Source organism: Hippocampus bargibanti, linkage group LG11 (assembly GCF_051943395.1).
Source record: "Hippocampus bargibanti isolate YZ-2025 linkage group LG11, ASM5194339v1, whole genome shotgun sequence".
In the NCBI taxonomy this organism is placed as follows: Eukaryota; Metazoa; Chordata; class Actinopteri; order Syngnathiformes; family Syngnathidae; genus Hippocampus; species Hippocampus bargibanti.
The window spans coordinates 2,911,214-2,934,577 of record NC_142744.1 but is presented as its reverse complement, the minus strand read 5'-3'; the positions used below and the strand labels follow the sequence as shown (position 1 = coordinate 2,934,577).

Genomic DNA, 23,364 nt, shown 5'->3' with positions numbered 1-23,364 from the left:
TTTGCTATACATTTGCTATCTAGCTAGCTCCCTAGCTGGCTATCGCTTATTTGCTATCCATTTGTTATCTAGCTAGGTAGCCAGCTACCTAGCTGGCTATCCTTTTGCTTTCTACTAGCTATCTGTCTAGCTACCTAGCTAGCTATCTATTTGCTATCCATTTGCTATCTATTAGCGAGCTACCTAGCTGGCAATATATTTGCTATCTATTAGCTAGCTACCTAGCTGGCCATCTATTTGCTATCTTGAGAGTTTTGAAAGGCATTTAGAAACGAAATGTATTATTATTAGCTAGCTGGCTAGCTTTCTATCTATTTGAGTTACTTCCGGGTAGAGTGAACACTGGCGCATGCGGCTGCCGCTTCTCAACCACAGAAAAAAACTATCCTATGACTGTAAAGTGACCTTGAGAGTTTTGAAAGGCGCTTAGAAATGAAATTTATTTTTATTATTATTTACTACTGGTGAGCATCATGTGAATTTGGTTTGTATTGAATAATAAACCAACTGATGGAACTGATGCTTTAGATACAAGCTGTTTAAAGATCTTGTTGATGTATCTGACCCCTACGAACCCCTTTTAAAAGAAGGATGTCAATGAGTCACCGATTTTCAGTATTCACGGCAGGATCTGGTCCGTATCACCTGCGAATGGTAGGAGTCTACTGAAAAATATGAATGTCCATAAGAGTTATTTGTTTTTCTCCTGGAGGCCACTCTCTGCTCTGAGGTTCTGGCTGCTAGTTGAGATGAAGTTGATCCAGTGCTGGAGGTCCTCAGGGAATTCGGGACATTCCACCTGAATGGATCCAACAGGTCAAGTTAAAGCAGGGGTAGGGAACCTATGGCTCGCGAGCTATATATGGCTCTTTTGATGATTACATCTGGCTCGCAGATAATACAAAATACATTGGCGGAAAGCGCAATTTTGATTGGATGATACTGGCCGTTGATGTTCAATGAGCAATTTTGATTGGATGGTAGCCGTTGATGTCAAAACAGGTCATTCCAATTTGCAATGAAATAACAGCATCAATGAAACAGTTAAATGTCATTGGCACTTTGAGAAGCCCCCATGCTAACGTTAGCATCAATTCTGCTATGAGAGACAGCAGAAAGCAAGTGTGGAAGCTACTGAGCTGTGTGCAGGCTAGATAGCAGTAACTTCACGTACGGAGCCGGCAAGTTGACTTTCATTTCGATCGTTTGGCTGGATTTTTACCACACCGACACCACTTTTTTCTTTCCTAACTGACATCAGAAAAACATTTTATAGCATCTATAATACCCAAAACACGCAGTATGATATTTTTAGTCAAATGCAAAACACCAATAAAAATGACTTAAAGTGTCCAAAAACTACTTCAAATTGAACCCGGAAGTGGCCAGTTTTAGAAGGTCCCGCCCCCTTGTTCGTGACATCACGACAGGACTTGCTCGAGAATCAAAACAAATGGCTTCAGATTCGGAGAAGATGCTTTCTTGTTACTCATCCAGTTATGAATATGATTCAGATAGTTCTGAAGAGGAAAGCATAAATGTTTGCAATCGATTAAAGAATTTATTCCGTGCCATTTTGAGGCAATAGGGGGGGGAATGTAGCACCAAAATAGAGGCAGAAAATGGCAACAAAGCTCCGTGTAAGGAATTAATCAGCCCGTTTCCACAGGCTGATTAATTCCTTACACGGAGCTTTGTCGCCCTCTTCTGCCTCATTTTGGTGCAACACGAAGTACAGCAAAATGCATTGACGTAATGGAAGGACTGCTACAATGCGTCTTTTTTCGGTCAGGGGCGTTCCTTCAGTGACGTCACGTGAGGACTCGTCACCAACTCAAAAACAAGACTTCCGGAATATTCAGCGCAAGTCTTAAAACGTAAAATATAGCTATATGCAATATGCTATATGAATCTTAGTAAAATACGTTCAGTAGAAGTCATTTGAAGCAATTTTACAAATTATGGACACAACTTGTCCGGAGACGTCGGTTGTCCTTTAAAGTCGAGATTTGGACGCACGATCCTGTTGATATTTTCTTACCTTGCGCTTGCAGAGATACTGCATGATGCTATCCGGGCTACTGCGTAGGACGACCTGCTTGCAGTACATGACGGCGCACACCAAACCATCCTTGCTTGAAACGAACCGCTGCTCCAGGAAGAAAGCTTTGTCATCCCACGTCACCACCCGACTCCGCAGCTCGTACGATTCGCCGATACAAAGTGGTCGGCGGTAGCGGATGGTGGTCGCCCCGACCACCATGGAGGCCTTGAGGGCCCGCAGCGCCTTGAAGACACCGTTGCGCATATACAGCGAGAAGCGAGCAAAGTCGCACTCGCGCAAGTAGCGTGCGTTGTTCATGTGACACATGTCGATGCCGCGCGGAGCCACGCGGCCGCTCACGACCTGCTCGGCCGTCACGTCACGCACGGGGGGCTGCAACCAGGCACGGATGAACACGGCGGCCGCCCGTACGAAGTACCACACGTCCAGGCTGCAGAAGAGAGCCAACAGGGCAGCGAGCAGCAGAAGAAGCCACATCTTTCTGGAGGTCAAGAAGACAGAGTAGAATAAAAACAATACAGTGATACCTTGGCTTACGAACTTAATTGATTCACGGACAGAGTGTGTAAGGCCAAAAGTGTGTATCCCAAGAAATAATTTCTCATAGGAAAGCATTAAAATGAGAGTAATCCGTTCCCAGGTCTCCGTAAAACATAATTTTCGAATTTTCTAAGCCATAAACTACACAAATATACCTTATTTTATGTATAATAAATGTGATATGGTATTGTAATTAAAGAAATAAACTGTACTATATAATAAAGTCATTTTATTCACCTTTGTGATCGTTGATGGCTTGATGGAATGGAGTGGCCGGTTTCATCAGCATTAAACACTTGAGGAACGTAGCCTTCTTCCTTCACTATCTTGAGGAATGATCCCTTGGAGGTGCTTTCTCTGCGATAATTTTACCTAGTTCCTCATCAATTGTGTTCTGTTTAGCTGGGTTGATAGATTTTTTTTCATCAAGTATACAGATGGCTTGTATAATAGTAATAAATAATAAATAAATAATAATAATAATACTACATTTAATTGATAAGCGCCTTTCAATACTCTCAAGGTCACTTTTCAATCACAGTTGTGGGTGAGCAGCGGCAGCTACACGCGCCAGCGTTCACTCAACCCGGAAGTAACTCAAATAGACAGAACACTAGCTAGATAGCTAATAAATAGCTAGCGAGAGCTAGCCGTCCTGGTCCTTTTTTGTTTTGAAAGGCGCTTATAAATGAAATGTATTAGTATTATAGATACATTTTTCACCTGTTCAATTTTTTTTAGGTCACTTTTAGTGGTGATATTTGGGGGCAAATACAGTAATATGCTATTTTAAAAAAAAATATATTTTTTTGTAGCTTTTAACGTGATATGTTCATTTTCCAATGTAGGTGTAGGGCATTTAAAAGAACGTCCTTGTCTGAGGCTATACTATTATAATATACATGTAAATAACTGGCTAGATCTAATATTTTATTGGCCTACGTCTCTTATTTGTGACTTTGTGTGTGTCGATTTCTTAGGAGAGATATTTTTCAAAATTGTCTATTTAAATATAAAATCGATTTTTTTAAACAAATATTTTGGAATGATTAAAAATTCCTACGATGTCTCGTCACTTGAATGTGAATTTAAGACACTTGTCTTGCTCACGCTATAAATGCGTAGAATCATTTGAGAAACTCGTCAGAAGGAAAAACGGGTCTTGCAAGACGAACAAGTATTTTGAATTCAACAGTTGAGATTTTAAGTGAAGCCTGAATGACAGGGAAATTAGTGTACTCCCACATGGTTGCATATTATGCATGGAGAGAAGTCCTTTAGGCAACGACTCATACCTGTATTTCAATCTGGTCACTTGCATGCAATTTAAGAACATTGCTTAATAGCACCGTACGCGTCTTCCACTTCAACAACTACAACTTTTTACAAAGTCACCCGCTCTGGCGATATGGAAACAAACCAAAAGTGATTGCAAGCATAAAATATTAAACTCACCCAGGTGTCGTAGGTGGACCAAAACCTATGGAAAGTCATTTTTTTTCAGGGGAGCCGGAATGTTGACTTATACGAAGTACTTCCGACACCGTCTTTCAAAAGAAAAGATTCACAGAAATAGGCCTTACGTCCATTCTCAATTTATAAAGTGCCCGATAAACAAAAATATAGCACAGACACTCAAAATATATTAAAATGCTTTTATCATTCAGTTATTTTGAAGGCCATGACATATTTAGCGTTTGCTATCGTGACTTACGGTTTACTTTGAATTTAAGCTTTACTTCCGGCTATGACGCCACAAAATTTCAGCGTCGGTGATTGGCAAATAAATCACCTTTTGTTGAGTAACCCGACAAACGAGAGATTATTGAAAATGTCTCATTTGCTCGTAAAGTATTTGACGTGGTTGTTATTTATTATATTCAATGTATCAATAGGATTAAATCAATTTGTAGTTCGTTCAGTGATAAAGCAATTGGTTAATTTTACTTGTATTTTTTTTGTTGGATTTTCCACCAATCCGTATGCCCTGTGGCAACATGCTGCCTCTCATAGGTCAGCATTGGTACTACAAGGCAAAACAGTTTTGGGGAGAATTGTGAACAGTGATACCTTGGCTTACGAACTTAATTGGTTCCCAGAGTGTGCAAGGCGAAAAGTGTGTATCCCAAAAATTAATTTCCCATAGGAAACCGTTAAAATGAGAATAATCCGTTCCCAGGTCCCTATAAAACATAATTTTCTAGGTTCTAATTTTCTAAGACTTAAAACTACACAAATGTACCTTATTGTACGTATAATAAATGTTCTATGGTGTTATAATTAAAGAAATAAACTGTAATGTATAATAAAGTGGTTTTATTTACCTTTGTGATGGTCGTTGATGGCTTGATGGAATGGAGTGGCCGGTTTCATCAGCATTAAACACTTGATGAGGAACGTCACCTTCTTTCACCATCTTGAGGAATGATCCCTTGTAGGTGCTTTCTCTGCAATAATTTTACCTTGTTCCTCATCAATTGTGTTGTTTAGCTGGGTTAATAGCTTTTTGCACCAAGTGTACAAGATGGCTTGTGCAGGTTGTATGTGGAGCCTGATTGATGGGATATTTTAACCTTGCGGTCTACACTCTGCCTATGAAATATCAAAGTTGAAACTCTCTCACTGCCGTCTGCCTATCTCTTTAATGTTTAAACAGCCCCCTCACTGCCGTGTTCTTGACCAATCACATGGCTTTAACCGAAGACTGGGGGCGGAGAATAGAGGACAAAAACAGTCAGCTGCCATTTTGTTGTTAGAAGAACGCTCGTTCGCGAACGACACATCACTCCTTGAGGCAGCTGTGTACAAAAAAATTTCATATGCCAAGGTAAACTTTTCATAAATGAAACGTTCGGTATCACTGTACTGTATAATTATTTACGAACTGAGGTGAATGTGTACTATATGTTAGCCTTGTTTTTAAACACAAAAATAATTTTCATGTATCTTGTTGTATAAATACATCAGACAAACAGTACAGTGAGACCTCAACTTACAAACACCTCAACTTACAAACTTTTTGTCTTACAAACGTGAAATTTATGAAAATTAAACCTTATAATAAGCACTATTTTCATAATACACACCCACCACGGCTGGCGGAGTGATCTTCGGTGGAAGCACACGACCGAACAGCACCAGAGGTTAAGTTACCAACAGTCCTTATGGAAGGTGACTCTCCTTCCATAAGCCATCAACGACCATCAAAACGGGAAATAAAACTTCATTTTACAGCACAGTTTATTTCTTTAATTACAGTCGTCATGTAATGCGCCTCTCTTTCCAAACAGCAATTCCCTTTGGCCTTCGACCTCCAACGCCATTCCATCAAGCCATAAATGACCATCACAAATGTAAATAAAGTGACTTTATGATACAATGCAGTGTATTTCTTTCATTACAATACAATTGCACATTTATTATACACAGAATAAGGTATGTTGTGTGTAGTTTTAAGGCTTATTTAGTTGAAAAGTATATTTTATGGAAACCCGGGAACGGATTATTCCCATTTTAATGGTTTCCTATGGGAAATTTATTTTTGAGATACACACTTTTCGCCTTACACTCTGTCTGGGAACCAATTAAGTTCGTAAGTTGAGGTCTCACTGTATATGAAAATGCGCCATACTCTCCAAAACAATCACACCTTTAGTAGGAATTTCCTGACTAAAAATCTTAATTGATGCCAACTTTGTGGCTGCCGTGTCACCTTTGTGGAAGTGACTTGGTTGTCAACACTTGTTCAGATCGTGAGTTCAAATACAGACGACCATCGGATGAGTGGACACTGTAGCTTCTGTGCTACTAGCATCTTGTTCACCCACGCACTGCAGTCTTTCATTACACAAAAACATTTACCTCCTTACATCCACATCCTTGCTACCCTGGCTGGAGATACTGTGAGGGGAAGAAGGGTGAACTATCTGTGGAAGTGGTGAGCCGCCATAGGAAATCCAAGTCATTCTCCTCCAGGCGTGAAGGTTCCAAGACCACCGGCTCGCTGGCGGTGGTTTTAAGGCGGACTTTTCTGTGTCGAGACGCCGACGTAGCACTTTTATGCTGATGAGAAGTCCTTGAGGTGTTATCCAAAGACTCAATCGGCTTTAGGGAGCCACAAAAGTTCATGTGAGGGGGAGCGGAGGGAGGATGCGGCCTTCGGAAGGATGTGGGAGTTAATGTGTATGAAGTTTTATCCAACTTTCTTTGTCCTGTTGGTACTCTGCCATTATGGATCGCGGCGTTGGAAAGAAAAGACACAAAAAAAAGGACAAGAATGAAGTATTTAGGCAAAAAAAAGTGGGATCAACACTGAGTTTCTGATAAAATGAAGGTTGCCATCTGTGGGTGTAAGAAAGCTAAATTTAGGATTTTTAAAGGACAACCGACGCCTCCGGACAAGTTGTGTCCATAATTTGTAAAATCACTTGAAATGACTTCTACTGAGCGTATTTTACAAAGATTCCACCGCATATAGCTATATTTTATGTTTTAAGACTTGCGCTGAATATTCAGGAAGTCTTGTTTTAGAGTTGATGTATGTATGATGTATGTTAAGATTAGCATCTTAACATACATTTTGAGGTTCACTGGCCACCATATTGGTGATGCCTGTATGATGACATCATCAAATTTCACAAAAAAAAAAAAACACAGTTCTGATGATAAAGCTGCCAAAGCTTACAAGGAATCATTCCTCAAGATGGTGGAAGAAGAAGGCTATGTTCCTAATCAAGTGTTTAATGCTGATAAAAGCGGCCACTCTATTCCATCAAGACATCAGCGACCATCACAAAGGGAAATAAAATGAGTTTATTATATAGTACAGTTTATTTTGTTTAATTACAATACGATAGCACATTTATTATACATAAAATAAGGTATATTTTGTGTAGTTTTTAAGGCTTAGAAAATAGAAAGTAGAAAATTACGTTTTATGGGGACCTGGGAACGGATTATTCTCTTTTTAATGGTTTCCTATGGGAAATTAATTTTTGGGATACACACTTTTCTCCTTCCACACTCTGTCTGGGAACCAATTAAGTTCATAAGCCAAGGTATCACTGTATTTGGTTTTACAAAAATTGAAAAATATGGATTTACAAATTACATGACCAATATTTAACTATTTTGTGTATCACAAAAAGAACACATTGTTGGTTTGCCCTAAAATATTAAAGGACAACCGACGCCTCCGGACAAGTTGTGTCCATAATTTGTAAAATCACTTGAAATGACTTTTACTGATCGTAGTTTACAAAGATTCCACCGCATATAGCTATATTTTACGTTTTAAGACTCGCGCTGAATATTCAGGAAGTCTTGTTTTAGAGTTGATGACGATTCCTGATGTGACGTCACTGAAGGAACACCCCTGACCGTGAAAGCGACACACAATGCATTTTGGGTACTTTGTTTGGTCTGAAAACTTCGTGTTGGCGGAATTAAAAGAGAAAAACATAAATAATGCGATGATGAATCGTTGTGTGTTGCACCAAGACGACTATTTGATACTAGTTGACACAAATTCCCAGCAGAAAAATCAGCGCTGTTCGACCGTGTGGTTTGGTTTGGTCATCCGCCGAAAACTAGTTCGTCAGCCAAGACTATATTCTCGCGAATTTAATGTTGGTAAGGTGAAAAGTTCGTGAGCTAAAGCGTTCGTAATGTGAGGTATCACTGTACATGGATTTATGTATTGAACATACACTGATTATTTATCATTTTAACTGATACTTTCAGTAAAAAAAAATGTTTATTCTTGATATCCACCATACTCACCTAAATGTCTGTCTCGCTGCTTTCTCTGCAATGTGAGGGGGCGCCGAGTGGTAGAGGTTAAAGTCTTTTTGAATAGCCCCTCTCAGTTCTTTCAATTCTAAAAAAAAAGTTTTTTTATGATGCAGATACAAACAAGCACGCATATTAATTCTATCAGCAGGATTTCAAATCATTTTTCTATTAGCAAGTCATTTTTTGTATTGTATTGTATTGTATTGTGCAGTAGCTTCAAGCCTTGCCATGGCGTCTATTAGCCGCCAGATGGCAGCATTGGCCACAAAAGTGCTTTCGACAGTTACCTGCAAGGGTCGGTTCACTATTGGCCCCCCCAGCTTGCCTCATACATTGCTTTTTGATCATTTCCTGCAAATCACACAGCACAATCGGAGATGGATGTGACGCTAAGTGTGCATGAAGCACCTTAGTCTGTGACGCTTGTTAAATATCCGGTAAAGGTGCTAACGACAATGATTAGAAAATGTATTGGGGGTAAGATGAAGCTAATAGGCTAAAAGTAACAAACCGTGAGAGAGGAGATGAATTTATGCATGTGAGACCACTAAACGTTTTCACAGAAGTGTTCCATCATAATTTTTTGCCCTCAAAAATTTCACGGGCAGAGCAAAAGTAGCATGTGGGGATGTCTGCGTCTGTTAGCAAGCGCAATAAAATAATCATTTTCAAATACAGTGATACCTCGGTTTACGAACCCCTTGGCTTACGAACTTTTCGGTTTACGAATGTTACATTTATGAAAAATTTACCTTGGCATACAAACTTTACCTTGGCTTACGAACTTTTTTCGGACACGGTGCTGCCTCAATTAGTGATGTGAGCCCGTTCTTCTAACAACACAATGGCAGCTGACTGTTTTTGTCCTCTATTCGCGCCTCCAGTCTTCGGTTAAAGCCACGTGATTGGTCAAGAACGCAGCAGTGAGGGAAGGTGGTTTAAGTATTAAAGAGACAGGCAGACGACAGTGAGAGAGTTTCAACTTTGATAGTTCAAAGGAAGAGTGTAGACTGCAAGGCTAAAATATCCCATCAATCAGGCTTCACAAACAACCCGCACAGGCCATCTGTACACTTGATGCAAAAAGCTATCAAACCAGCTAAACAGAACACGATTGATGAGGAACTAGATACAATTATCACCCACAAGGGATCATTCCTCAAGATGGTGAAAGGTTACGTCATCAACATCATGTGTTTAATGCTGATGAAACCGGCCACTCCATTCCATCAGGCCATCAACGGCCATCACAAAGGAAAATAAAACAACTTTATTATATAGTACAGTTTATTTCTTTAATTATAACACCATAGCACATTTATTATACATAAAATAAGGTATATTTTGTGTAGTTTTGAACATTAGAAAGTAGAAAATTATGTTTTATGGGGACCTGGGAACGGATTATTCTCATTTTAATGGTTTCCTATAGGAAATTAATTTTTGGGATACACACTTTTCGCCTTACACATTCTGCCTGGGAACCAATTAAGTTCGTAAGCCAAGGTATCACCGTATAGACAGTTGATTTGAAAGAAAAAAAAAAAAAAGAAAAAAAAGCAACTTATTTTGATCTTTTTCCCCAATGGGACTAAAACTATGGCTGCATCTGGCCTCAATAAGTCATAAGTATGACAAGTATGACAAGTATGACAAGGTTGCGGGCATGCGTCGCCTCGAGGCAGCGGGGGTTGGAACATGTACAAGATGCAGTAGCGTTGAGGATGCGGAGGAAAGAAAACATGCTTTTTTTTTGCATGCATTTATGTAGCATGTGCGTATGGGGGGGAAATAAATTTCAGGGTCAGTGGTGACAAAGGGCTCACATCACTGCAGTAAATATGACTCTTATCCACACATAGTTGAAGGCTTTGGGGATTAAAAGAAAAGCGGATTAAAGATTTTACCTGGATATGCTGAACTTTGGCTTTCAGTACCGTGCATTCTTCCGTTAGGATTGATCTGCAAAGAAATGGTTAACGTGGTGGGGAAAGTAGACGTATAAGCACCACCCTTATTTCGCTGACATCATTATTCGTAACCTATTTGTTGTTCTATTTTTAATTTGACAGATCTTGGGCCGTTATTGGCTCTGGGAATTTGGGGATCATATTTCATTTTTGCTATAATAGGACAGTCGCTATGAGGGGGATGCGGTTCAATATGACCTGCCATGGGGAAATGCACACTTATGGATCACTTTTTTTTGCTTCTTTCTAATTCACTTTGCATTTTCGCTGTGTGTGTTATATTTGACAGCGGAAGCAGATTCGACGAGATTTCTTCAGGCGTCATGTTTGAAGGTGTCGGACGTTTCGCTTCTTATCCAATAGGCTTCGTCAGCTAACAAAAAATTTGCTGCTAGCTCTAGCCCTATGATTACAATTCCCGTATAAAAGTTGTAGTACGGTGTACATTATTTGAAATGATTTTAAAAAACGCTAACACAAGCGGAAATCAGAATCAGATAGAATAGATGGTTTGAAAGGGGAGTAAAAGAAGCTATTTTCATAAGACAGCAAAACCCTTCACTAAATCGCCATGGTGGGGTGAGGTTCAATTTGGATCGTTCGTACAACAGACTTCTAAGGCAACATAGGTGTAGTTATGTTGATGAGGTGATACCAGAGCAAATGGGGCAATCAGGCCAGTCGTACATACTCAGGCAGGACAATAGAAGTAATCAGTGTAGCCGCAGGGAGTAGCTCTCTGCTCCCCCCAAACTGAGAGCAAAGACCAATCATAGCAGAATCTGACACCGCCACGTCTGGACACGAGGGATATACATCGGGCCGAAACTACCAGCAAAATATTTTAGTTTGCTGACGAAGCCTGTTGGATAAGAAGCGAAACGTCCGACACCTTCGAAGAAGTACAGATGACGGCTGAAGAACTCATTCACTGCCAGACACGCGCAAAAAAATGTTTCCAATCCAGTGCCAGGGTTTTTGTTTTCAGAGAAAAGAAAAGTTGACGGCTTACTTGAGACGTTCAACCACATGATTGATGTCGATGATGTTCAGGTTGTCCTTCATCGCTTCAATCTCCCCTTCGATGTTGGACTGGATGGACATGCGCAAGCTTTGAAGCGGAAAAGGCAACGACGGTGAGAGAGGTAATAATAATAATAATAATAATAATAATAATAATAATAATTAAAAAAATAATAATAATAATAATAATAATAATAATAATAATAATAATAATAATAATAATACAGTGATACCTCGGTTTACGACCCCCTTGGCTTACGAACTTTTCGGTTTACAAACGTTAAATTTCTGAACATTTTACCTTGGCATACGAACTTTATCTGAGACTGATGAGGAACTAGACAAAATTATCGCAGAGAAAGCACCTACAAGGGATCATTCCTCAAGATGGTGAAAGAAGAAGGTTACGTTCCTCATCAAGTGTTTAATGGAACTGTATAGTGCCACTTAGCAATTTTTTTGATGATGATACTAGTGCAGCGTGTTCTACCGGAAACAAATTCCTTGTGTGTTCTACATGCTTGGTAATAAAGATGATTCTGATTCTGATTATGGTGAAACCGGCCACTCCATTCCATCAAGCCATCAACGACCATCACAAAGGTACATAAAATGACGTTATTATACAGTAGTTTATTTATTTAATTATAATATCATAGCACATTTATTATATGTAAAATAAGGTATATTTGTGTAGTTTTAAGGCTGAGAAAATTAGAAAGTAGAAAATTCTGTTTTATGGGTACGTGGGAACGGTATATTCTCATTTTAATGGTTTCCTATGGGAAATTAATTTTTGGGATACACACTTTTCACCTTACACACTTTGTCTGGCAACCAATTAAATTCGTAAGCCAAGGTATCACAGTACATTTTATTTTAAACGCCTTTCAAAGCTCTCAAGGACACTTTACAGTCACAGACAAGCATAGATACTATAATAAATCAAATACAATTACAAATAGAATACAATAAATAAAATACAATTATACATAGAAACAAGAGATAGAGCAACACATAAAATGCAATTTTAAATATGTGGGTTTTGAGATGGCATTTGAAGGTGGGAAGAGAATCAATGTTACAAATGTTGGAAGGAAGTGGTTAAAAGGCAGTGGATGAAAAATGTACGCTCCACCATACCTGAATTCATCTTTGGGCTGTGAGGCGATGTCAAGGCGACCCAGGGCAAAATTTACCGTCTTCTCGTTGTAACGACTTAAGAATTCGTCATGGTGTCTGCAATGACAAGACAACATCTGCTCCGTCATGCTTCATCAAGATCAAAATGATAGCGCACCCCAGCCGTGATGACGATGAGCCCTATAAACATAAAATGGAGTTGACCACACGAGGAGTCCCTTAAGGTCAACCAGTTACCGTATTTTCTGGAATATAAAGTGCACCCTTCAGCGAATGACGTATTTAAAAACCTCTATGAAAAAAATATTTGCTTTCAGGTGCGCCTTATAGTGCATAAAATACGATAACTTTTATCAAACACGCAGTCACTCACAACCTCATTTAAACGGCTCAAATACATACTTGTCAACCTTGGCTAATGGCTGCCCTTCATGATTACAATTCCCGTCTAAAAGTTGTAGTACGGTGTTACATTATTTGAAATGATTTTAAAAAAACGCTAACACAAGCGGAAATCAGAATCAGAAAGCTTTTAATCGTCCCACAATCGGGAAAATAAAATAATAAGAATAATAAGAATAAAAGCTATTAGCTAGCTATTTGCTATCTTGCTGGATAGCTAGCTATCCATTTACTATCTATTTGCTATCTAGCTGGTTCACTAACTATCTATTAGCTATAAAGCTATCTATCTAGCTAGCTATCTAACTTACCCTGTGACTGTAAAGTGACCTTGAGCGTTTTGAAAGGCGCTTATAAATGAAATGTATAATAATAATATGATAAGAATAATAACAATAATAGCTATTAGCTAGCTATTTGCTATCAAGCTGGATAGCTAGCTATCTATTTATTATCTATTTGCTACCGAGCTGGCTAACTAACTATCTATTAGCTATAAAGCTATCTAGCTAGCTAGCTAGCTATCTAACTTACCCTGTGACTGTAATGTGACCTTGAGAGTTTTGAAAGGCGCTTATAAATGAAATGTATAATAATAATAATAATAATAATAATAATATATAATAATAATTATTATTATAATAATAATATGATAAGAATAATAACAATAATAGCTATTAGCTAGCTATTTGCTATCAAGCTGGATAGCTAGGTATCTATTTATTATCTATTTGCTACCGAGCTGGCTAACTAACTATCTATTAGCTATAAAGCTATCTAACTAGCTAGCTAGCTATCTAGCTAGCTATCTAACTTACCCTGTGACTGTAATGTGACCTTGAGAGTTTTGAAAGGCGCTTATAAATGAAATGTATAATAATAATAATAATAGTAATAATAGTAATAATAATAATAATAATATATAATAATATATAATAATAATAATAATATGATAAGAATAATAACAATAATAGCTATTAGCTAGCTATTTGCTATCAAGCTGGATAGCTAGCTATCTATTTATTATCTATTTGCTACCGAGCTGGCTAACTAACTATCTATTAGCTATAAAGCTATCTATCTAGCTAGCTAGCTAGCTATCTAGCTAGCTATCTAACTTACCCTGTGACTGTAATGTGACCTTGAGAGTTTTGAAAGGCGCTTATAAATGAAATGTATAATAATAATAATAATAATAATAATATATAATAATATATAATAATATATATATAATAATAATAATAATAATAATAATAATGAGAATAATAGCTATTAGCTAGCTATTTGCTTTCAAGCTGGATAGCTAGCTAGCTATTTACTATCTAGCTGGCTAACTATCTATTAGCTATAAAGCTATCTATCTAGCTATCTAACTTACCCTGTTACTGTAAAGTGACCTTGAGAGTTTTGAAAGGAGCTTATAAATATAATATACTACTAATAAAATAATAAAATAATAATTGAAGCGGAAAAGGCGACGGCGGTCAGAGGTAATAATAATAATAATGATAATAATAAAATACTAAAATAATAATTGAAGCGGAAAAGGCGACGGCGGTCAGAGGTAATAATAATAATAATAATAATAATAATAATAATAATAATAATAATAATAATAATAATAATACTAATAATACTAATAATAATAATAATAATATCACTCATGATTGGAAAAAAATGATGTTAGAAAACATCACTGGTGTGAAAGAAGAGACGGTTTGTGAGTGACACGGACCTTCCCTCCCTGACGAATTTCTCTTGGAGATTCTCCAGCAGCATCCTGACCTCGGCCCTCACCAGCTCTTTGATGACCGGCGGGTCGGCCAGGGGGCTTTTCAATCGGGGGAACTGGGCCCCGGCCTGCTGGCTGTCCTGCCAGATTTTGTACCACATGACTGCCTGTGAGAGGACATAATGAAGATGAGCGTGAGGGAGTAAGGGAAGGGGGGGGGGGAATACATAATGGCAACCAATTTTCAGAGCAAATCACTCTCTGATCTCCAGAGCAGACCATAATCTTTCGGCATCATCTTTCCGAGACATCCGATCGCCCGTTGAGCTTCTGCCAACGGCGATCAAAAGGGGGAGACAAATTCTCCAATTGGCACTCATCATTGCAGCGTGCTTCCCGCATTCACACGCGATTCCTAGCCTCAGGTCTCCTCACAAGAGGAACTGGAAAACTCTCTCAGTGTGCTTTGGAAACAAAATCGGAAGATAATAAGGGAGAAACGAGCGAGAAGCAGATGTCTGGCTACCATTAATGCAACTGCTTCTTGTCAATAACGTCTGAGCCCTTTCAGAAAGAAAAAAAAAAAACAAAAAACAAACAACGAAACTACAGAAGAACATTAGAGGCAGGTTGAAATATATATTTTTATTTAAAGTCACAAATTTGATAGATTTAAAGTCACAAATTTGCGAGATTCAAACTTGCAAATTTGCTAGATTTAATGTAACAAATTTGATGGATTTAAAGTCACAAATTTGCTAGATTGAAATTTGCAAAAATGCTAGATTTAAAGTGACTAATTTGCTGGATATAAAGTCACAAATTTTCTAGGTTCAAACTCGCAAATTTGCTAGATTTAAAGTCACAAATTTGCGAGATTCAAACTTGCAAATTTGCTTGATTTAAAGTCACAAATTTGCGAGATTCAAACTTGCAAATTTGCTTGATTTAAAGTCACAAATTTGATGGATTTATAGTCACAAATTTGCTAGATTCAAATTTGCAAAAATGCTAGATTTAAAGTCACAAATTTGCTGGATTTAAAGTCACAAATTTGCGAGATTCAAACTTGCAAATTTGCTAGATTTAAAGTCACAAATTTGCTGGAATTAAAGTGACAAATTTGCTAGATTCAAACATGCAAATTTGCTACATTTAAAGTCACAAATTTGCTAGATTAAAACATGCAAATTAGCTAGATTTAAAGTCACAAATATGCGAGATTCAAACTTGCAAATTTGCTAGATTTAAAGTAACAAATTTAAAGGATTTAAAGTCACAAATTTGCTAGATTCAAATTTGCAAAAATGCTACATTTAAAGTGACTAATTTGCTGGATTTAAAGTCACAAATTTGCTACATTCAAATTTGCAAAAATGCTAGATTTAAAGTGACTAATTTGATGGATTTAAAGTCACACATTTGCTACATTTAAAGTCACAAATTTGCTAGATTAAAACATGCAAATTAGCTAGATTTAAAGTCACAAATTTACGAGATTCAAACTTGCAAATTTGCTAGATTTAAAGTCACAAATTTGATGGATTTAAAGTCACACATTTGCTACATTTAAAGTCACAAATTTGCTAGATTAAAACATGCAAATTAGCTAGATTTAAAGTCACAAATTTACGAGATTCAAACTTGCAAATTTGCTAGATTTAAAGTCACAAATTTGATGGATTTAAAGTCACACATTTGCTACATTTAAAGTCACAAATTTGCTAGATTAAAACATGCAAATTAGCTAGATTTAAAGTCACAAATTTACGAGATTCAAACTTGCAAATTTGCTAGATTTAAAGTAACAAATTTGATGGATTTAAAGTCACAAATTTGCTAGATTCAAATTTGCAAATTTGCTAGATTTAAAGTAACAAATTTGATGGATTTAAAGTCACAAATTTGCTAGATTCAAACATGCAAATTTGCTACATTTAAAGTCACAAATTTGCTAGATTCAAACATGCAAATTTGCTACATTTAAAGTCACACATTTGATACATTTAAAGTCACAAATTTGCTAGATTAAAACATGCAAATTTGCTACATTTAAAGTCACAAATCTGCTGGATTTAAAGTCACAAATTTACTAGATTCAAATTTGCAAAAATGCTAGATTTAAAGTGACTAATTTGCTGGATTTAAAGTCACAAATTTGCGAGATTCAAACTTGCAAATTTGCTAGATTTAAAGTCACAAATTTGATGGATTTAAAGTCACAAATTTGCTAGATTCAAATTTGCAAAAATGCTAGATTTAAAGTCACAAATTTGCGAGATTCAAACTTGCAAATTTGCTAGATTTAAAGTGACAAATTTGCTAGATTCAAACATGCAAATTTGCTACATTTAAAGTCACATATTTGCTAGATTAAAACATGCAAATTTGCGAGATTTAAAGTGACAAATTTGCTTGATTCAAACCTGCAAATTTGCGAGATTTAAACTAACAAATTTGATGGATTTAAAGTCACAAATTTGCGAGATTCAAACTTGCAAATTTGCTAGATTTAAAGTCACAAATTTGATGGATTTAAAGTCACAAATTTGCTAGATTCAAACATGCAAATTTGCTACATTTAAAGTCACAAATTTGCTAGATTCAAACATGCAAATTTGCTACATTTAAAGTCACACATTTGATACATTTAAAGTCACAAATTTGCTAGATTAAAACATGCAAATTTGCTAGATTTAAAGTCACAAATTTGCTGGATTTAAAGTCACAAATTTGCTCGATTCAAACTCGCAAATTTACATCCACATTGCAGCGAGGCCAGTTAGCGTGACTAGTTAGCACAAATAGTTAGCACCACTAGTTAGCACAACTACTTAGCGTTGCTAGTTAGCATGACTTGTTAGTGTGGCCAGTTAGCACGACTCGTTAGCGTGACTCATTAGCGTGACTCATTAGCGTGACTAGTTAGCGTGGCTAGTTAGCACGACTCGTTAGCGTGGCTAGTTAGCGCAGCTAGTTAGCATGACTCGTTCGTGGGACTCGTTAGCATGACTCGTTCGTGGGACTCATTAGCGTGACTAGTTAGCGCGGCTAGTTAGCACAGCTAGTTAGTGCTGCTTCCTTTGCGGGCCTTTGGCTGTATTTATGTTAAAGGCTTCATGGCTCAAAGGCTGACTGACAGGTGGATTTGGGTTACCCTCCCTCCCTTCCTTCCTTCCTTTGGCAGTAAAACAGCAGATCTCATACTGCAGCTATTTTAAGGACAGCGCAGCAAAAAATAAAATAAAAATATTACACCCGGGTTTGTGAATACGTAGGTTTATTTTTGTTCGCCGTCGGATGATTAAGAAAGTGAGCGAGAACGCGGTCTCGCCGAAGTAATTGTAACCGCGGCAGACAATGTAGGCCTTGATGGAGGGGAGACCTGCTCGCTGGCTTTCACGGTGGTGCGTGGAAGGCATGGGATTCATTACAAGGCCAGACAGTGAGGCTGGGTAGACTTCATGGACTGACTGGTCAGGGAATATACAGAAAAACAAACAAACATCCACACTCCATTTCACACCTAGTGTCCATTTGGAGGATGGAATGAAGCCAACATGTCTGATTTTGGAATGTGGCAAGAAGCTCAGAATTGGAAAGAAGTTGCCCTACTCAAGTCGCTCGGTGCATTTCGAAATGAGCAATTGGATTGGATTCACCTTTATTAGTCTCACAGTGGAGAAAATTGACATTTCACAGCAGCAAAGTGATGAAAAGAAGAGGAAAGGAAAAGGAAGAAGTAGAAAAACAAAATACAGGAGCTGCTGTGAAGGCAAGCCACTCTCGCGGCGCCATTTTGAAGTCAAAACAACAACAAAAAACAGAAATAAAATAACATGACAACTTAAGCACTTTCCGCACCCTCTTTGTTGTATGAAGCAGTTCTAGATGAAAGAGGAGAGGATCAAAGCATCATTTTCACCAGTGGATGTAATGTGCAGGTCTGCTACTAGCTAAATGTTGCTGTAGCATCCATTGACGAAAAGAGATTGACTCACAGTCACACATTTGGCACATATCTATTTTTGGGTCACCATATTATGACAATAAAAAGCTTATACAGTGATATATTGGCTTACGAATTTAATTGGTTCCCAGACAGAGTAAGGCGAAAAGTGTGTATTCCAAAAATTAATTTTCCATAAGAAACCATTAAAATGCGAATAATCTGTTCCCAGGTCCCCAATCAAACGTAATTTTCTACTCTTCCCTCTTCCTTTTCTACCTGTCCCCTCTTCCTCCGCTTAAAATAAAATGTATTATTATTATGATTATAAATCCGCTTCAATTCCAAGCCGCGACAGTTCCACAAGGCTCGTAAGAGCACTTGCTGACGGCTGGCCGACTCTGGCGCCATCTAATTCTCAACGTGGCTTTTGGAGGCAATCATAGATCGCTGTATTAAAAAAAAAAACATGATAAAGGGCAATCAATACAGAACATGGAAACTATTACAGCAGATTCTTTCTTGACTAGTCATAGGTGACTGTAGTCCAGCTATGCTAACCACTAGCTCAATGATCGAAACAAAAAAATTGCAGGACATTTTCAACGGAATTCTGGATCCCATTTTCTGTGCCGCATGCACACCCATGTGCACACTTTTTCTCAAAACCCACATTTAAGGTAGATAATTCATCTAGCAAATAGTCTTATCAAGAGTGGAGAATTAGCCCTCTTTTATGCTATCATGCTCTTCTTAGCCCCCACTCACCGGTCGTGTGTGTGTATGTGTGTCATTTGCATATGAACTGATTCCCTCTGCATCATTCTAATTTGATTTCCGTTCTCCAGGCCTTTAATCGTCGCCTATTATCTTTTTTTTGCATGTGAAAGGCCATTAAATTTGATGACATAATTGAGGCTCTAATATGCCCCTGATTTTGTGTGGGTGTGTGTGGGTGCGTGTGTGTGCGTGTGCTTTTTAAATTTGGTTATTTCATCCAGTTTTTAGTTCATTCGAGGATCTGCCCCTCCCATCCCTAAAATGTACTTATGTGTGGAGTTTGCATGTTATTTTCGGGCCAGTGCGGGTTTTCTCCGGGTATTGAGGTTTCCTCCCACATTCCAAAAACCTGCATGGCAGGCATGATTGAACACTTTAAATTGTCCCATTGGAAACCTCGTGTTGCACCAGAAAGAGCCAGAAGAGGGCGTCCAAGCTCCATGGAAGGAATTTATCAGCTTGTGGAAATGTGGCTGATTCATTGCTCACAGCTCAGTGGCCATTTTCTTCCTCTTTTTGGGCGATACATTTCCCCCCAATGTTGCCTCAAAATGTCACGGAATAAATTCTTTAATCGATTGCAAACATGTATGCTTTCCTCTTCAGAACTATTTGAATCATATTCATAACTGGATGTGTAACAAAAAAGCATCTTCTCCGAATCTGAAGCCATTGTTTTGATTCTCCAGCAATGCAAGACGTCTTGACGTGACGTCACAAACTGGGGGCGGGACTTTCTGAAAATGCCCAATTCGCATTTTTTTTTTTCTTTTACATTTTTTTTGCAGATTTTGGACACTAGTCATTTTTATTGGTGTAATATAAAAATATAAAATATCATACTGCGTGTTTTGGGTATTTTAGATGCTATAAAACGTTTTTCTGATGTCAGTTACGAAACAAAAAAGTGACGTCGGTTGTCCTTTAAAGGTTACATGTTTCAAAACTTGGGACTGACTTTTATTGGTACCTGAAGCTATCGTTTCCTTTTTTCTATTTTGACTTTAAACTCAGCAAATGAAGTCATGGGCCTCACTGTTCCAATCGTTTTGGGATGGAGTGGGTTAAACACTTCACCAGTGTTTTATAACAGTTCTTCTGAGGTCTGATTTGTTTTTAAACTTTCACAGTGGGCCAGATCAAAGGCTTTCATAGGTTCCCCCACACCACAGCTCCTGCAAGTACTTATTCCCGGTTCCTCGAAGGAGAAAAAAAAAAGTTATTTTCCTTTGATCCACTCGCTTCTATCTGGACTTGTCATCAGTATAGAAAATCTGTCTTGAGTGAGGTCAATAAGCCGGAGCCGAGGGAAGAGTTCAGGCGGAACTTGTGTAAATATAGATGTCTGGCCAGGCTTACGTTTGGACGGAGGTGCCGCTATTAACCTACTTTGGCTTTTATTAGGCAGTCTGGAACATATAATTGCGGTATAAAAGCAGCTCAACCAAGCTTTGAGCAAAACTGACAATTTTTTTGTAGTTCTGTGCTAAGAGAGCTGAGGTGAGTTAAAGTTGATTCACATGGAAACAAAGTCTCGTTATATCGATATTCAAGGGAGTCCGAAAAAATAACGATATAACCGGGACTATCGATATATCAGACCCTGTTTGCATGTAATTTTCTCCGTGCGTGCATAGAAATAGTATCGATATAACCAGGACTATCGATATATCCGATATCGATATAACGAGACTTTACTGTGTATATGTATATACATATATATATATATACACACATATATATATATATATATATATATATATATATATATATATATATATATATATATATATATATATATATATATATATATATATATATACATACATACATACATATATATATACATACATATATACATACATACATACACACACACACACACACACACACACACACACACACACACACACACACACACATATATATATATATATATATATATATATATATATATATATATATATATATATATATATATATATATATATATATATATATATATATATATATATATATTCCCAAAGAATGGCAAATAATGGAGTAAAATGGATAATGGCCAGAATAGAAAAATACTTACTTCAAGACCACGCATCTTGGTGAGTAGTTTTAGTTTTATTTCATTTAGGTTTTACATGTACAGCGATACCTCGGTTTAGGAACCCCTTGGCTTCCGAACTTTTCGGTTTACGAACGTTGCATTTATGAAAATTTTACCTTGGCATACGAACTTTTTTCGTACACGGAGCTGCCTCAATGAGTGAGGCGTCGTTCGCGAACGAGCCCGTTCTTCTAACAACAAAATGGCAGCCGACTGTTTTTGTCCTCTATACCCCGCCCTCAGTCTTCGGTTAAAGCCACGTGATTGGTCAAGAACGCAGCAGTGAGGGGAAGTTCTTTAAACATTAAAAAGACAGGCAGACGACAGTGAGAGAGTAAAAAATAAGGTATATTTTGTGTAGTTTTAATGGTTAGAAAATTAGAAAGTAGAAAATTACGTTTTATGGGGACCTGGGGACGGATTATTCGCATTTTAATGGTTTCATATGGGAAATTAATTTTTGGGATACACACTTTTCTACACACAAGTTTTTGGATTTCAAAATATTGTCACAAAAAAAAACAGAGAAATATCCCTTACCTCTGCATGTAGCTCTGTGTACATGTCAACCAGCGAACATCCCAGCGTGGCGTGAATCTTGGGCATCTCGGATCTTGGGACATGCTCAATAATGAGGTTCCATAGAGATGGACCGGGGCACCAAGGGTTGTTCCCACTGGTAGACTGCATATGGGAGGCAGTCAGAGGCTGAAGAATCAACACAAAAGTTCATGTAACGCGAGTAAAGGGATACTAATTGACAACAAGTTTCAATCTTTCTTTCGGTATACAGTGATACCTTGGCTCACGAACTTAATTGGTTCCCAGACAGTGTTTAAGGCAAAAAGTGTGAATCCCAAAAATTTATTTCCCATAAGAAACCATTAAAATGAGAATAATCCGTTCCCAGATCCCCATAAAACATAATTTTCTAATTTTGTAAGCCTTAAAACTACACAAAATATACCTTATTTATGTGTAATAAATGTGATATGGTATTATAATTAAAGAAATAAACTGTACTCTATAATAAAGTCGTTATATTTACCTTTGTGATGGTCGTTGATGGCTTGATGGAATGGAGTGGCCGATTCATTGTTTTTTTTTTTTTTTTTGCATTAACGGTTTTTGTGTTATTCATTGATTGCATTTTCGCTTTCATTGTTTACATCTCGTTCAGTTTATGCGGGGGCTCTTTTTAAAGGGCTTAATTAAAAAAAAGTGAATAAGTCAATGAATTAGTGATCGATGAGCATAATACTGTAGTTGACTAACAAGTTGCAGGTGGACAAAATAAGAATTTTTGTTCGAATTATTTTTTAAATTAATGAGTTTTTGTATAAGCGTATTTTGTGTATTGCTAATAAAATGCTGTAGTTGATTGACAGTTCACATTTAGGGTAGCTAGCCAAAACTCACGACAAACTTGAGGTTAGAAAAGAGACTACGGGTATAATTCGTAATTCAACAGAACTAAAATAAAACTGCTTAATAGCTACTGAAAGCATATAGTGTGTTTAATTTTCGGAGAGTATGAAGAAGTAGTAAAAAAAAGAAACACTCACCGTTTCTCTGTCCTCGGTATGAGTCGGGTGGTATCCAAGGCTAACATGTCAGTCGCTAAGGGCAGAAGTATCGCGAGATGTCGCGCTCGCCTCCTCCACTTCAGGTGATTTCATGGCGCACATATTTGGATTTGTAATACGTACTTTCATTTCACGTCAGAAACTGCCGTCACTTTAATTATGTCACAACAAGGGAATACTGTGATCGACGAGTGTGTCAAAACGTACTTTAACTCTCTTCAAATCTGTTTCTAAAATCTCACTAATGGGGCACTTGAGGGGCGCCCCCAATCACTCCACC

At 37.6% G+C, this 23,364-nt stretch overlaps 2 protein-coding genes across 3 annotated transcripts; both read right to left on the bottom strand.

The window, feature by feature from the left end:
• Window positions 1–413: 413 nt before the first annotated feature.
• Window positions 414–4,152, bottom strand: LOC148891139 (protein THEM6-like). Its single transcript, XM_089007862.1, has 3 exons — window positions 4,061–4,152; window positions 2,042–2,546; window positions 414–799 (listed from the first exon to the last, which is right to left on the bottom strand). Exons 2-3 carry the CDS (start codon window positions 2,540–2,542, stop codon window positions 692–694), a joined length of 609 nt encoding a protein of 202 aa, XP_088863988.1. The 5' UTR covers window positions 2,543–2,546; window positions 4,061–4,152; the 3' UTR covers window positions 414–691.
• On the bottom strand, window positions 4,137–23,203 carry ccdc24 (coiled-coil domain containing 24). Of its 2 annotated transcripts, XM_089007860.1 has the most exons (10): window positions 23,064–23,203; window positions 22,039–22,206; window positions 14,672–14,835; window positions 12,535–12,630; window positions 11,381–11,479; window positions 10,306–10,360; window positions 8,686–8,749; window positions 8,387–8,483; window positions 6,467–6,827; window positions 4,137–4,152 (listed from the first exon to the last, which is right to left on the bottom strand). In XM_089007860.1, exons 2-9 carry the CDS (start codon window positions 22,186–22,188, stop codon window positions 6,488–6,490), a joined length of 1,065 nt encoding a protein of 354 aa, XP_088863986.1. In that variant the 5' UTR covers window positions 22,189–22,206; window positions 23,064–23,203; the 3' UTR covers window positions 4,137–4,152; window positions 6,467–6,487. The 2 variants fall into 2 exon arrangements, with proteins under 2 accessions (XP_088863986.1, XP_088863985.1); XM_089007859.1 differs by lacking the exon at window positions 4,137–4,152 and having other exon boundaries at window positions 5,465–6,827.
• Window positions 23,204–23,364: the final 161 nt, after the last annotated feature.